The 12,256-nt window shown below is 38.1% G+C and overlaps 2 protein-coding genes across 2 annotated transcripts in view; both read left to right on the top strand.

The window, feature by feature from the left end:
• The first annotated feature begins 253 nt into the window (after positions 1 to 253).
• LOC130694182 (RGS domain-containing serine/threonine-protein kinase A-like) overlaps positions 254 to 12,256 on the top strand; it is a 27,707-nt gene continuing 15,704 nt past the window's right edge. The window contains exons 1-4 of the mRNA XM_059495774.1: positions 254 to 481; positions 546 to 1,249; positions 1,324 to 1,841; positions 1,909 to 2,033. Of these exons, the coding sequence (XP_059351757.1) occupies positions 383 to 481; positions 546 to 1,249; positions 1,324 to 1,841; positions 1,909 to 2,033 (1,446 nt within the window). The 5' untranslated portion in view covers positions 254 to 382. The remainder of the gene's footprint in view (positions 482 to 545; positions 1,250 to 1,323; positions 1,842 to 1,908; positions 2,034 to 12,256) is intronic.
• On the top strand, positions 7,358 to 8,623 carry LOC130689870 (calcium-dependent protein kinase 5-like). The gene is made up of 3 exons (XM_057513175.2): positions 7,358 to 7,495; positions 7,559 to 8,259; positions 8,344 to 8,623. Exons 1-3 carry the CDS (start codon positions 7,421 to 7,423, stop codon positions 8,615 to 8,617), a joined length of 1,050 nt encoding a protein of 349 aa, XP_057369158.1. The 5' UTR covers positions 7,358 to 7,420; the 3' UTR covers positions 8,618 to 8,623.

Genomic DNA, 12,256 nt, shown 5'->3' with positions numbered 1-12,256 from the left:
GTTCTCGAATCGTTGTGTAAGAGACGCATTTCTCTACTGATAAACCTGGCTAGTAGATAACACTGTATTGCTACAAGGATTTCGAGGCAATGACGAGTACTAACGCTAGGATTAGGTTGTAACTTTACTCGAAATGGGACAATCACGTGTAAACCGAATGGACGTCTCTGATAAACATCTTCTGCCCAAAGCCAATCATTAGCGGCCAACTGACTGACCATATTGTTGAACTACTCACGATCTTTCTCGTGAATAAGGAAGTATGTGGCGGGCAGGAGTGGTTCAGTCTCGCTTGAGATTGCAGTTGTTCATTTGTGGTCAGATGCAAGTTAGTAAAAGTTGAAATCATCTCGTCTCATTTTCCCCCAAACTGTTGGAAAAAATGTCGAAAAACGACCCCAATGAAAGAATGAGATCGAAAGAAGTCTTCGGAAAAGAAGAACTGGGAAGAGTCTTTCGGTCACACTCGATCAAGGATCAGGTATTATGAATTTAAGGCAAGTCGAGCAATCACATTTAGCACACGTTAATTCCTTACAATTTAGCTCACTGGAAAAGAAAAAGAATTGCTTGAATTGTGTGGGAGTGATTCGCGATTGGATCTAACGGGAAAAATCAAAGAATTAATTCAATTCGGAATTAAACTGAACGCAAAGGACAAAAACGGAATGAATGCGCTCCATCTTTTGTGTCGGTACTATTCAAACGAAAAATTAATCGACGCAATTAAACTCGTAATCGAAAGCGGAATCGACGTGAATGCAAGGGACAACAATGGAATGAATGCCATTCATTATTTGTGTCGATACCATTCAAGCAAAAACTTAATCGACGCAATTCAAATTTTAAATAAATCCGGAATCGACGTGAAGGCAAAAACTAACGATGGATCAAATGCGCTCCATTATTTATGTCGAGACAATTCAAACCCAAATGTGCTCGACGCAGTTAATATTTTGATTGAAGTCGGAGTAGATGTGCAGACAAAGGACAAAGATGGATGGAATGCGTTGTATTATTTGTATAATAAAGATAAGAAGGAAATGAAAATTTGGATCAATCGGGATACTTCTCCAATAGGGAAAGGTGGCTTTGGTATGGTATTTAAAGGGAATTTCGGAGGTCGTGAAGTGGCAGTAAAAAGAGTTCTAATAGATCGTGTCGACAAAAGAGAAGAAGAAGCAATGCTAAAGTTATATCATCCAAACATCGTCAAACTTCTTCACTGTGAAAAAGACAACGACTTCATGTATGACTTTTTTTTCTGGTTTTAAATAACAATAAGATTTAAAAATTGATTTGTTTCTTGTTTTCGTGTTAAAGGTACTACGCATTGGAATTATGTGTCGCTTCGTTAGATCAACTTTTCCTGAAGGAGGATGTTTCCAAAAAATACAATGGACGTATGCCACCTCCAATCAAAATATTCCGTCAATTAGCTACAGGCTTGGCATACATCCATTCGCAGAAATTAATTCATCGCGACATCAAACCGGAAAACATCCTCATTTCGTGCAAGCCTGGAAAATGTGAAGAGATAATAATGAAATTGTCTGATTTTGGACTAGCCAAATGCGTAAACGAAAAGGGACTTCACTCGTGGACTGGAGTGAGAGGAACGAGAACTTGGTACGCACCCGAAGTGCTGGAAAAACTCATCAACGGAAAAAAGGCGGAAAACGCGGAAAAGGCGGATGAGTTTTGGGGCACGGTCAAGAGTGACGTGTTTGTCCTCGGTCTCGTCTTCGGTTATTTTTTTTTAAAGGGAGAGCATCTATTCGGTTCAAGTGAGGAGGAAATTCACAAAAACATAATTAGACATGATCCGGTGAATATGAAAAGTAATCCCAATTTAATACCATATTATTTTACTCTTATATTGATAAACACTTGGTGGCTTAATTCTAGATATTGATGACGAATTGCGCAAATATTATGAGGATGACTTACTAAACAAAATGTTGGAACACGATCCGGATAAAAGAATTAGTTCGAAAGAAGTCGTCGAACAACTGGAACCCATCACGAAAAAGGTAATTTCATTTTTTTTGTAAGTGGGGAAGTAGCAACGTAAACAATCGGAAATCTCTCCAATTTAGCTGGCTGAAAAAGAAGAAGAATTTCGACAACTTTGTGCTCGTGGCTCTTTGTCTGATCTAGTTGGAAGGATCAACGACTTCATTCGCATTGGAATCGATGTGAATGCAAAGGACTCTGATGGAAGGAATGCGCTCCATTATTTGTGTCAATCAAGTTCAAGCCCAAATTTAATCGACGCCATTCAACTCTTAATCCCACTGGGAATTGATGTGAATGCAAAACAGCAATTCGGGAAGGAATGCGCTTCATTATTTGTGTGAATCAAATTCAAGCGCAAATTTAATTGGAGCCATTCAACTCTTAATCCAACTGGGAATTGATGTGAATGCAAGGGACGATGATGGACGGAATGCGCTCCATTTTTTGTGTAAATCAAGTTCAAGCCCAAATTTAATTGGAGCCATTCAACTCTTAATCCAACTAGGAATTGATGTGAATGCAAAGGACATATATGGAAGTAGTGCGCTCCATTATTTGTGTGAATCAAATTCAAGCCCAAATTTAATTGACGCCATTCAACTCTTAATCCCACTGGGAATTGATGTGAATGCAAAGGACATTGGTGGATGGAATGCGCTCCATTATTTGTGTAAATCAAATTCAAGCCCAAATTTAATTGGCGCCATTCAACTCTTAATCCAACTGGGAATTGATGTCAATGCAAAGGACATTTATGGAAGGAATGCGCTCCATTATTTGTGTAAATCAAAATCAAGCCCAAATTTAATTGACGTCATTCAACTCTTAATCCCACCGGGAATTGATGTGAATGCAAAGGACAGATACGGAAAGAATGCGCTACATCTTTTGTGTCAACTAAAGTCAAGCCCTAGTTTAATTGACGCTTCTCAACTCTTAATCAAACTAGGAATTGATGTGAATGCAAAAGACAATTCGAAAATGAATGCGCTCCATTATTTGTGTGGATACAATTCAAGCTCAAATTTAATTGACGCCATTCAACTCTTAATCCAACTGGGAATTGATGTCAATGCAAAGGACTCTAATGGAATGAATGCGCTCTATTATTTGTGTGAATGGAATAAAAGCCCAAATTTAATTGACGCCATTCATCTCTTAATCCAAAAGGGACTTGATGTGAATGCCAAGGACGATTCGGGAAAGAATGCGCTCCATTATTTGTGTCAATTAAAGTCAAGCCCACATTTAATTGACGCCATTCAACTGTTAATCCCACTGGGAATTGATGTGAATGCAAAGAGCACTTCGGGACAGAATGCGCTCCATTATTTTTGTTTATTAAATTCAAGCGCAAATTTAATTGACGCCATTCAACTTTTAATCCCACTGGGAATTGATGTGACTGCAAAAGACAATTTGGGAAGGAATGCGCTCCATTTTTTGTGTGTAAACAATTCAAGCCCAAATTCAATTGACGCCATTCAACTCTTAATCCAAAAGGGAATTGATGTGAATGCAAAGTGCAATTCGGGAGAGAATGCGCTCCATCATTTATGTAAATCAAAGTCAAGCCAAAATTTAATTGACGCCATTAAACTCTTAACCACACTGGGAATTGACGTGAATGCAAAGAACGATAATGGATGGAATGCGCTTCATTATTTGTGTGAATCAAATTCAAGCCCAAATTTAATTGACGCCATTCAACTCTTAATCCAACAGCGAATTGATGTGAATGCAAAGAGCACTTCGGGAAGAAATGCGCTCCATTATTTGTGTGAATCAAATTCAAGCCCAAATGTAATTGACGCCATTCAACTTTTAATCCCACTGGGAATTGATGTGAATGCAAAGGACAAGTGGGGAAAGAATGCGCTCCATCTTTTGTGTCAACCAAATTCAAGCGCAAATTTAATTGAAGCCATTCCACTCTTAATACAATTGGGAATTGATGTGAATGCAAAGGACTATTCGGGAAAGAATGCTCTCCATCATTTATGTAAATCAAAGTCAAGCCAAAATTTAATTGACGCCATTCAACTCTTAACCCCACTGGGAATTGATGTGAATGCAAAGGACGATGATGGAATGAATGCGCTCCATTATTTGTGTGAATCAAATTCAAGCCCAAATTTAATTGGCGCCATTCAACTCTTAATCCCACTGGGAATTGATGTGAATGCAAAGGACACTTGGAGAAGGAATGCACTCCATTATTTGTGTAGATCAAATTCAAGCCCAAATTTAATTGACGCCATTCGTCTCTTGATCCAAAAGGGAATCGATGTGATTGCAATGGACGATGAGGAAAGGAATGCGCTGCTTTATTTGTGTACACGGAATTCATGCCCAAATTTGATTGACGCCATTCAACTTTTAATCTCAGTGGGCATTGACGTGAATGCAAAGGACGTTTCGGGAAAGAATGCGCTCCATTATTTGTGTGAATGGAATTCAAGCCCAAATTTAATTGACGCCATTCAACTCTTAATCCAACTGGGAACTCGTGTCATATCCAATGGTCACGATGCACGAATTTATTTACGCCATAATCGTTGGATTTCCAACGAGATCGAAATCCTAAAACTGCTCGACGAAACATTTCTCGTTTGAATCATAACTCATCTCTAGGCGATGCAATGCACTTTAACGACGGAAAATAAAATACGGCGACTGTCGTATACTCGAATTTCTTATACCTTTCACCACTACAAAATTCAAATTTCCTTCTGTCTCACTTCACTTTCAGAAATACACCAGAATAGAACCCCGGAAATGTCCGCATCGCCGAGAGTTTTGCCAATGTATTATTCCTTTACCCCAAGTTGATTGCGACTCATTTGATGATTAAAAATTCTATGTGGGCAAACATCTTTAAAATGAAAGGAAAAATCAAAGCATAAAAACCAGCAGTGTGATTCAATATTGGTTTAACAAGCCTCTTTTCTCTTTGGATAAGTTTTTCATTTCATTTCAAAGTTCTAGCAAAACTCTAACCGAACTGATACATGAAAACAATCAGAGCAGTAAACAGCCTGAGTAACCGCTGAAAAAATAATGATAAAGGAAAAAAAATATCTCGAATGATGAAATAAAACCCCCAGTTTTCCTCGTAATCTAAAGAGAAAATAAGAACCGCTTTTCTTGATAGAGCGAACTGCGAGCGTTAACCAATTCCATTAGTCAAATGAAAGAAAATTGCACGTGAAAACAGTACGACCGGCAAACTGGGCAACCTCGAGAACAATCAAATCTGTTCTTGCCAGCTGCGTTGCAATTTAGCAAACCAAGAAAAAAATATTTAAAACAACTAAAGACTGAAAAAGGCTGTAAACCGATATAGATTTAGCAAATTGACAAAGTGTTTAGTTCACATGAACACCACAGGCATTTAATAATACAAGTATTTAAATAAGTTTTTAAAACCCTCCTACTATATGACATTGTCAGTCCTAACTGGCAATGTGTATCCATTTGTTTTCAGCCGAATCATCTGCTTGTATAAAGTTGATTTTACGATTTTTTAAACGAGCAAACATCTACTGAGAAAATACCACTTTTCCTGGTGTGACTTTCAAAAGTTTGGGGAAACAAAAGGCGAAAAATCAATCAAATGAAGTTGGCAAGAAAGACTTCATCAAACGATTCTGCAAAATCGTCTGATTGGGGAAAACAGCTGTTTCCCCATTTCTGACAAAAACGCAAGCCACTTGCATTGTTCGTCAGTTCGAACAATGCAATGTCAATGATACCCCTCACTCCATGGCGCCATCAAAGCAGAAATGGCGCCAAAATGGCGAAAAATGGCCACAAATAAAAAGGACTGGAAGGCAATGCCGGCCATTTGATGGCGAAAAACGGACGGACGGAATCAGTGCATTCTTACATTGCGTCATTCTCTCTCAAATCAATGAATGGAAAACAAAACGATTGTAATTTGAAAACAAAATCACAGCCAAATAACTGGGAAATGGGAGGGGTTGAGATTTAAGGCCATTCTGAGATGTCACTGCGTGATGATACATGTCTTACGAAAGCAAATAAAATATGTAAAAACTAACCTGGAAAAAGAGCAGAGAACTTCCTCCGTTATGAACTACATTCAAACGCAGCACAGCCATCGATGAACTATCTGGTTTACACTGGGCGATTGGGTCGTGGTTGATGCATTCCCGTCGAGGGCGCCAAATGATTCTCGATCAGCTGACCGTCTCAATAGCAAGTCTACACATTGTTCAGCAGCACTTCATCCAGGTGATCCATTGCCTCAAGTTACACTTGATACATCATCTGATTTGAACACTTAATTGTTTGTCCCCCACCCCAACTCCTCGACAGCATTGCCAACTCACTAAGAATAAATTTAAAATACAAAGTAAAACAATTACTCTGTAAAAGATCGCGATGGAAATATGAAATGTTAATAAATTTCCCATCTGGAATAGAATTTTATTTGAGAATTCACTTAGCAGTTTTGTATTGAAAAGAATTGTTTACTAGAAAAGAACGTAAAACAAATTTTAGAAAACATTTAATCATGTCGGCGGATGCTGGTACTCCCAGTCCAATGTTGTGAATTTTCTGTACTGAATGCCAACGAAACCTGAAGGTGATCAACAATTAGAAACTGCTTCAAGAAACAAACGAAAGCAACAAATTTAACAATGTCAGAAATAACAATAATCACTGTAATTCATATCCCAATGCTCTGATGTTTATATTTTTCATCCCTTACATATTATGTAAAAGTAGCGTAGTGGAAAAGACATACCTGAAGAATGCCACACACCGAACGGAAATTGCAGCCACGAAACAAAGAGCCTGCCAATAGAAAAGAAATTGAAGTCCTATGCTCAGCACAAGTTTTCGATACAAACAACGAACTTCATCAGAGCTTACTGTACTTATTGTACATAGGGGTAGTACTTATTGTATATAGAGCCAATGATGGCAAACGGAATCCCATACTTATTCTAAATCGAAAAGTTTATAATTATTTTCTGTTAATCTCGAATCGTTGTGCAAGAAACGCTTGTCACTACTGATAAACCTGGCTATAGATAATACTGTATTGTCACGAGGATTTCGAGTCACTGACGAGTACTAACGCTAGGATTAGGTTGTAACTCAACCCAAAATTGGACAATCACGCGTAAACCGAATGGACGTCTCTGATAAACGTCTTCTGCCCAAAACCCATCCGTTAGCGGCCAGCTAACTGACTTTGTTATTGAACTATTCACGTTATCTTTTCATCTATCTTTTGAATAGGGAAGGTAGCGGCGGGCAGGAGTGGTTCAGTTTCGATTTGAGATTGCAGTTGTTCATTTGTGGTCAGACGCAAGTTATTAAAAGTTGAAGTCTTTTCGTCTCATTTTCCCCCGACCTGTTGGAAAAAATGTGGGAATACGACCCCAATAAAAGAATGCCATCGAAAGAAGGAGACGTTCAATTACATTCCATCAAGGATGAGGTATAATGAATTTAAGGCAAGTCGACTAATCGCATTATGCAAATGTCAATTTATTCAATTTAGCTCACTGGAAAAGAAAAAGAATTGCTTGAATTGTGTGGGCGTGATTCGCGATCGGATCTAACGGGAAAAATAAAAGAATTAATTCAGTTCGGGATTAACGTGAACGCAAAGGATAAAGACGGAAGGAATGCACTTCATCTTTTGTGTCGGTACTATTCAAACCCAAAATTAACCGACGCAATTCAACTCGTGGTCAAAAGTGGAATCGACGTAAATGCAAGAGACAGGAATGGAATGAATGCCATTCATTATTTGTGTCAATATCAATCAAGCCAAAACTTAATCGACGCAATTCAAATTTTAATTCAACTCGGAATCGATGCGAACGCAAAAAGCAACGATGGATCAAATGGGCTCCATTATTTATGTCGATACAATTCAAACCCAAATTTACTCGACGTAATCGGTGTTTTGGATACATTCGGAGTGAGTATGATGGTGCCGGACAACGCTGGATGGGGTGCGTTATACTATTTGCAAAATAAAGATAAGAAAGAGATGAAAATTTGGTTCGACCGTGAAAAAAAAATAGGTCAAGGTGGCTTTGGTATGGTATTTAAAGGGAAGTTCGGAGGTCGTGAAGTGGCAGTCAAAAGAGTTGAAATACATCGTGTCGACAAAAGAGAAGAAGAAGCAATGCTAAAGTTAAATCACCCAAACATCGTCAAACTTCTTCACTGTGAAAAGGACCAAGATTTTATGTATAGCATTTTTCTCTAGTTTAAAACAAAGATATGATTTCAAAGTAGATTTGTTTTTTTTTTGTTTTCGTTGACGTGTAACAGGTACTACGCATTGGAATTATGTTACGCTTCCTTAGATCAAGTTTTCCTGAAGTCGGATGATCCCAAAAAATACAAAGGACGTACGCCACCTAATATCAAAATTTTCCATCAACTGGCTGAAGGCCTGGCATACATCCATTCAAAGAGTTTAACTCATCGAGACATTAAACCGAACAACGTTCTAATTAAGCGATCTCCAGGCCAAGATGAAAAGACAATAATCAAATGGGCTGATTTTGGGCTGGCAAAAAAGGTTACTGAACGGGGATCATAAACATGGACTGGACGGGAAGGAACCAAAAACTGGTACGCCCCGGAGGTGTTAAACTTCTTGAACAAAAACAAAAAAAAAAGAGGATGAAGAGGCAGAAAAGAAAAGAGGCACCGTCAAGAGCGATGTGTTTGTCCTCGGCCTCGTTTTCGGATATCTTTTCTTGGAGGGAGAACATCTGTTCGGTTCAAGCGAAAAAGAAAATGAAATTCATGATAACATAATTGGAGGACGTGCGGTGAATATGAAGAGTAATTCCAATTTAATTCCATATTATTTTACTCTTCTATTTATTAAACAACTGGTGGCTTAATTCTAGATATTGATGCCGAATTGCGCAAATATTATGAGGATGACTTACTAACAAAATGTTGGAACACGATTCGGATAAAAGAATAAGTTCGAAAGAAGTCGTCAAACAACTGGAATCCATCACGAAAAAGGTAATATACTTTTTTAGTAAGGGGGGAAGTAGCAACGTAAACAATCGTACATCTCTCCAATTTAGCTGACTGAAAAAGAAGGAGAATTTCGACAACTTTGTGAGCGTGACTCTTCGCTTGATCTAGTTGAAAAAATGAACGACTTCATTCGCATTGGAATCGATATGAATGCAAAGGACAATGATGGATGGAATGCGCTTGATCATTTGTGTAAATCAAATTCAAGCCCAAATTTAATTGACGCCATTCAACTTTTAATCCAACTGGGAATTGATGTGAATGTAAAAGACGATAACAAAAGGAATGCGCTCCATTATTTGTGTAAAACAAATTCAAGCCCAAATTTAATTGACGCCATTCAACTTTTAATCCAACTGGGAATTGATGTGAATGCAAAGGATAAATGATGAAAGAATGCGCTCCATTATTTGTGTGAATCAAATTCAAGCCCAAATTTAATTGACACCATTCAACTCTTAATCCAAAATGGAATTGATGTGAATGCAAAGGACGATAACGAAAGGAATGCGCTCCATTATTTGTGTACACGGAATTCATGCCCAAATTTAATTGACGCCATTCAACTCTTGATCCAACTGGGAATTGATGTGAATGCAAAGGACTATTCGGGAAGCAATGCGCTCCATTATTTGTTTGAATGGAATTCAAGCCCAAATTTAATTGACGCCATTCAACTCTTACTCCAATTGGGAACTCGTGTCATATCCAATGGCCACGATGCACGAAATTATGTACGCTATAATTATAGGATGTACAACAAGGACGAAATCCTAAAACTGCTCGACGAAGCACTTCTTGTTTGAATCATAACTCATCTCTTGGCGACGCAATGCATTTTAACGACGACGCCATTCAAAAAAAATATGGCGACTGTCGCATGTCTAATTGCTTATATCTTTTACCATTACAAAATTCAAATTTCCTACTTTCTCACTTCACTTTCAGAAATACACCAGAATAGAACCCCCATGCACTTCGACGACGAAGAATGAAATGTCCGCATCGCCGAGAGTTTTGCCAATGTATTATAAAAATCCTTTACCCCAAGTTGATTGCGACTCATTTGATGATTAAAAATTCTATGTGGGCAAACATCTTTAAAATGAAAGGAAAAATCAAAGCATAAAAAACAGCAGTGTGTGATTCAATATTGGTTTAACAAGCCTCTTTTCTCTTTGGATAAAGTTTTTCATTTCATAATAAAATATTCATAGTATAAAGTTGATTTTACGATTTTTTAAACGAGCAGACATCTACCAAGAAAATGCCACTTTTTCTGGTGTGACTTTCAAAACATTGGGAAAACAAAATGGGAAAAAACAATCAAATGACGTCGTCACGAAAGAGACGGTTCTAATAAAGATTCTGCCAAGCCATCTGATGATTGGGAAATCAGCTGTTTCCCCACTTCAAACAAAAAAACAGGCCACTTGCATTGTTCGTCAGTACGAGCAATACAATGTCAACGATACCTCTCACTCTATGGCACCATCGAAGCAAAAATGGCGTCAAAATGGCCAGAAAAAAAAGGACTTGAAAACAAGGCCGACCAAGGGCGAAAAAAAGACGGAATCAGTGCATTCTTACATTGCATCATTTTCAGGGATTTCTCGAAAATCAATGAAAGAAAAACAAAAAAATAAACGGTTGCAATTTGAAAAAAATAACAGCTAAATAACTGAGAGAGGGGTGGGGTCGACATTTTAGGCCCTTTGATATGTCATTGTGCGACGATACATACAAAACGAAAGCAAAAAAAAAATAACTAAAAACTTACCTGGAAAAAGAACAGATAACTTCCTCCGTTATGAATTGCATTCAAACGCAGCACATCCATCGATGAACTAGTTTTCACTGCACGGAAGTCGTGGTTGATGCATTCCCGTCGAAGGCGCCAAATCATTCTCGATCAGCTGACCGTCTCAATAGCCAGTCTACACATTATTCAGCAGCATTTCATCCAGGTGGTCCATTGCCTCAAGTTACACTTGATACATCATCTAATTTGAACACTAAATTGTTTGTCAGCCGATTGCGACTGAAAGCTTTTGTCTTCAACACTGAAACCCTTATAATACGGAAACAGAAATAGAGACGAGTAGAAAGCGACACATAGCACATCCTTTGTGGATATCAGTTAAAATGGCAATGATGAAACTCATCAGTTGGTCAGCGGAATTTGGCGCTTTTCTTACCCCAGCTCCTCGACAGCATTGCCAACACAAGCTATGCACCAAATAAAACAATTAATCGGAAAAAGATGGCGATAGAATTATGAAATGTTGGGCTGAATTTCATATTGCAAATTGTATTTAAGAATTTCGAATGATTAAGAAATCAGGTTCTGAAGCTGCTGAATTTTTAAGATATCAACAAACAGCGTTGCATTCGCCAAACCAATGTCACTTAACAGAGTTTTGTATTGAAGAGAATCGTCAACTAGGAAATATAAGGTAAAAATAAAAAGAATTCAAGAAAACATTATTTCATCATGCTCAATTTCCAGCAAGAATTTCAATTCTAAAAACCAACAGCCTGCCATTAAAAAAGACTCTGAAGTGAGTTCTCTGCTCTGCACAAGCCTTCGATTCGAATCGTCATACCTGAAAGTTTACCCAATATCTGGAACAGATCAGCACCATAAAAGATTATTACCTGAAGTGCGGAAGCGAATTTTTCGTAAGCTCTTTGAAGACCTTTTATTTTTGCAAGAAAATCGAGAATAGATACGTACTATTTCTTTAAGTATTTACGCATCCATGATTCTGATGGCTTGGGTGTCAAACGTTTCATTGGCTGTAATCCTGTTGTCGTAAAGCACTTGACCATGAGGTGTCACTCCCGTCTGCTATTCATGCTTCATCAGGTTTGGGGGGGGGGGGCCAAAACGCGTCAACACACGTCAAGATAATGGATGAATTGGCTAAAAGAAAATTCCCGGCTGATAAGTTAAAAAATCGCGTTATTGCTCCTAGTTAGCTGCTACAGATATAGCACTGACGTCAACAAGTTGAAAACTGATTGACACTGTTAGCAATCTTTTTGTAATATAGTCAAAATGTGTAGAAAAGATCCACAACGTAGAAAACAATGTGATGAAATGATTAACCGGTTAATTCAGTTCATTTGTCGAAACGCGATTAACGGAAACAGTTACATGTTTTATCGTCGATACAGG

This window comes from Daphnia carinata, chromosome 6 (genome assembly GCF_022539665.2).
Source record: "Daphnia carinata strain CSIRO-1 chromosome 6, CSIRO_AGI_Dcar_HiC_V3, whole genome shotgun sequence".
Classification (NCBI taxonomy): domain Eukaryota; kingdom Metazoa; phylum Arthropoda; class Branchiopoda; order Diplostraca; family Daphniidae; genus Daphnia; species Daphnia carinata.
Note: the sequence above shows the minus strand (reverse complement) of the source record. Positions and strands in the feature narration are given on the sequence as shown.

Coding starts and splice junctions, on each gene's coding strand:
- LOC130689870 (XM_057513175.2), top strand. CDS start 7,421: ATGTGGGAATACGACCCCAATAAAAGAATGCCATCGAAAGAAGGAGAC. Junction 7,496..7,558: donor TACATTCCATCAAGGATGAG/GTATAATGAATT, acceptor TATTCAATTTAG/CTCACTGGAAAAGAAAAAGA. Junction 8,260..8,343: donor GAAAAGGACCAAGATTTTAT/GTATAGCATTTT, acceptor GACGTGTAACAG/GTACTACGCATTGGAATTAT.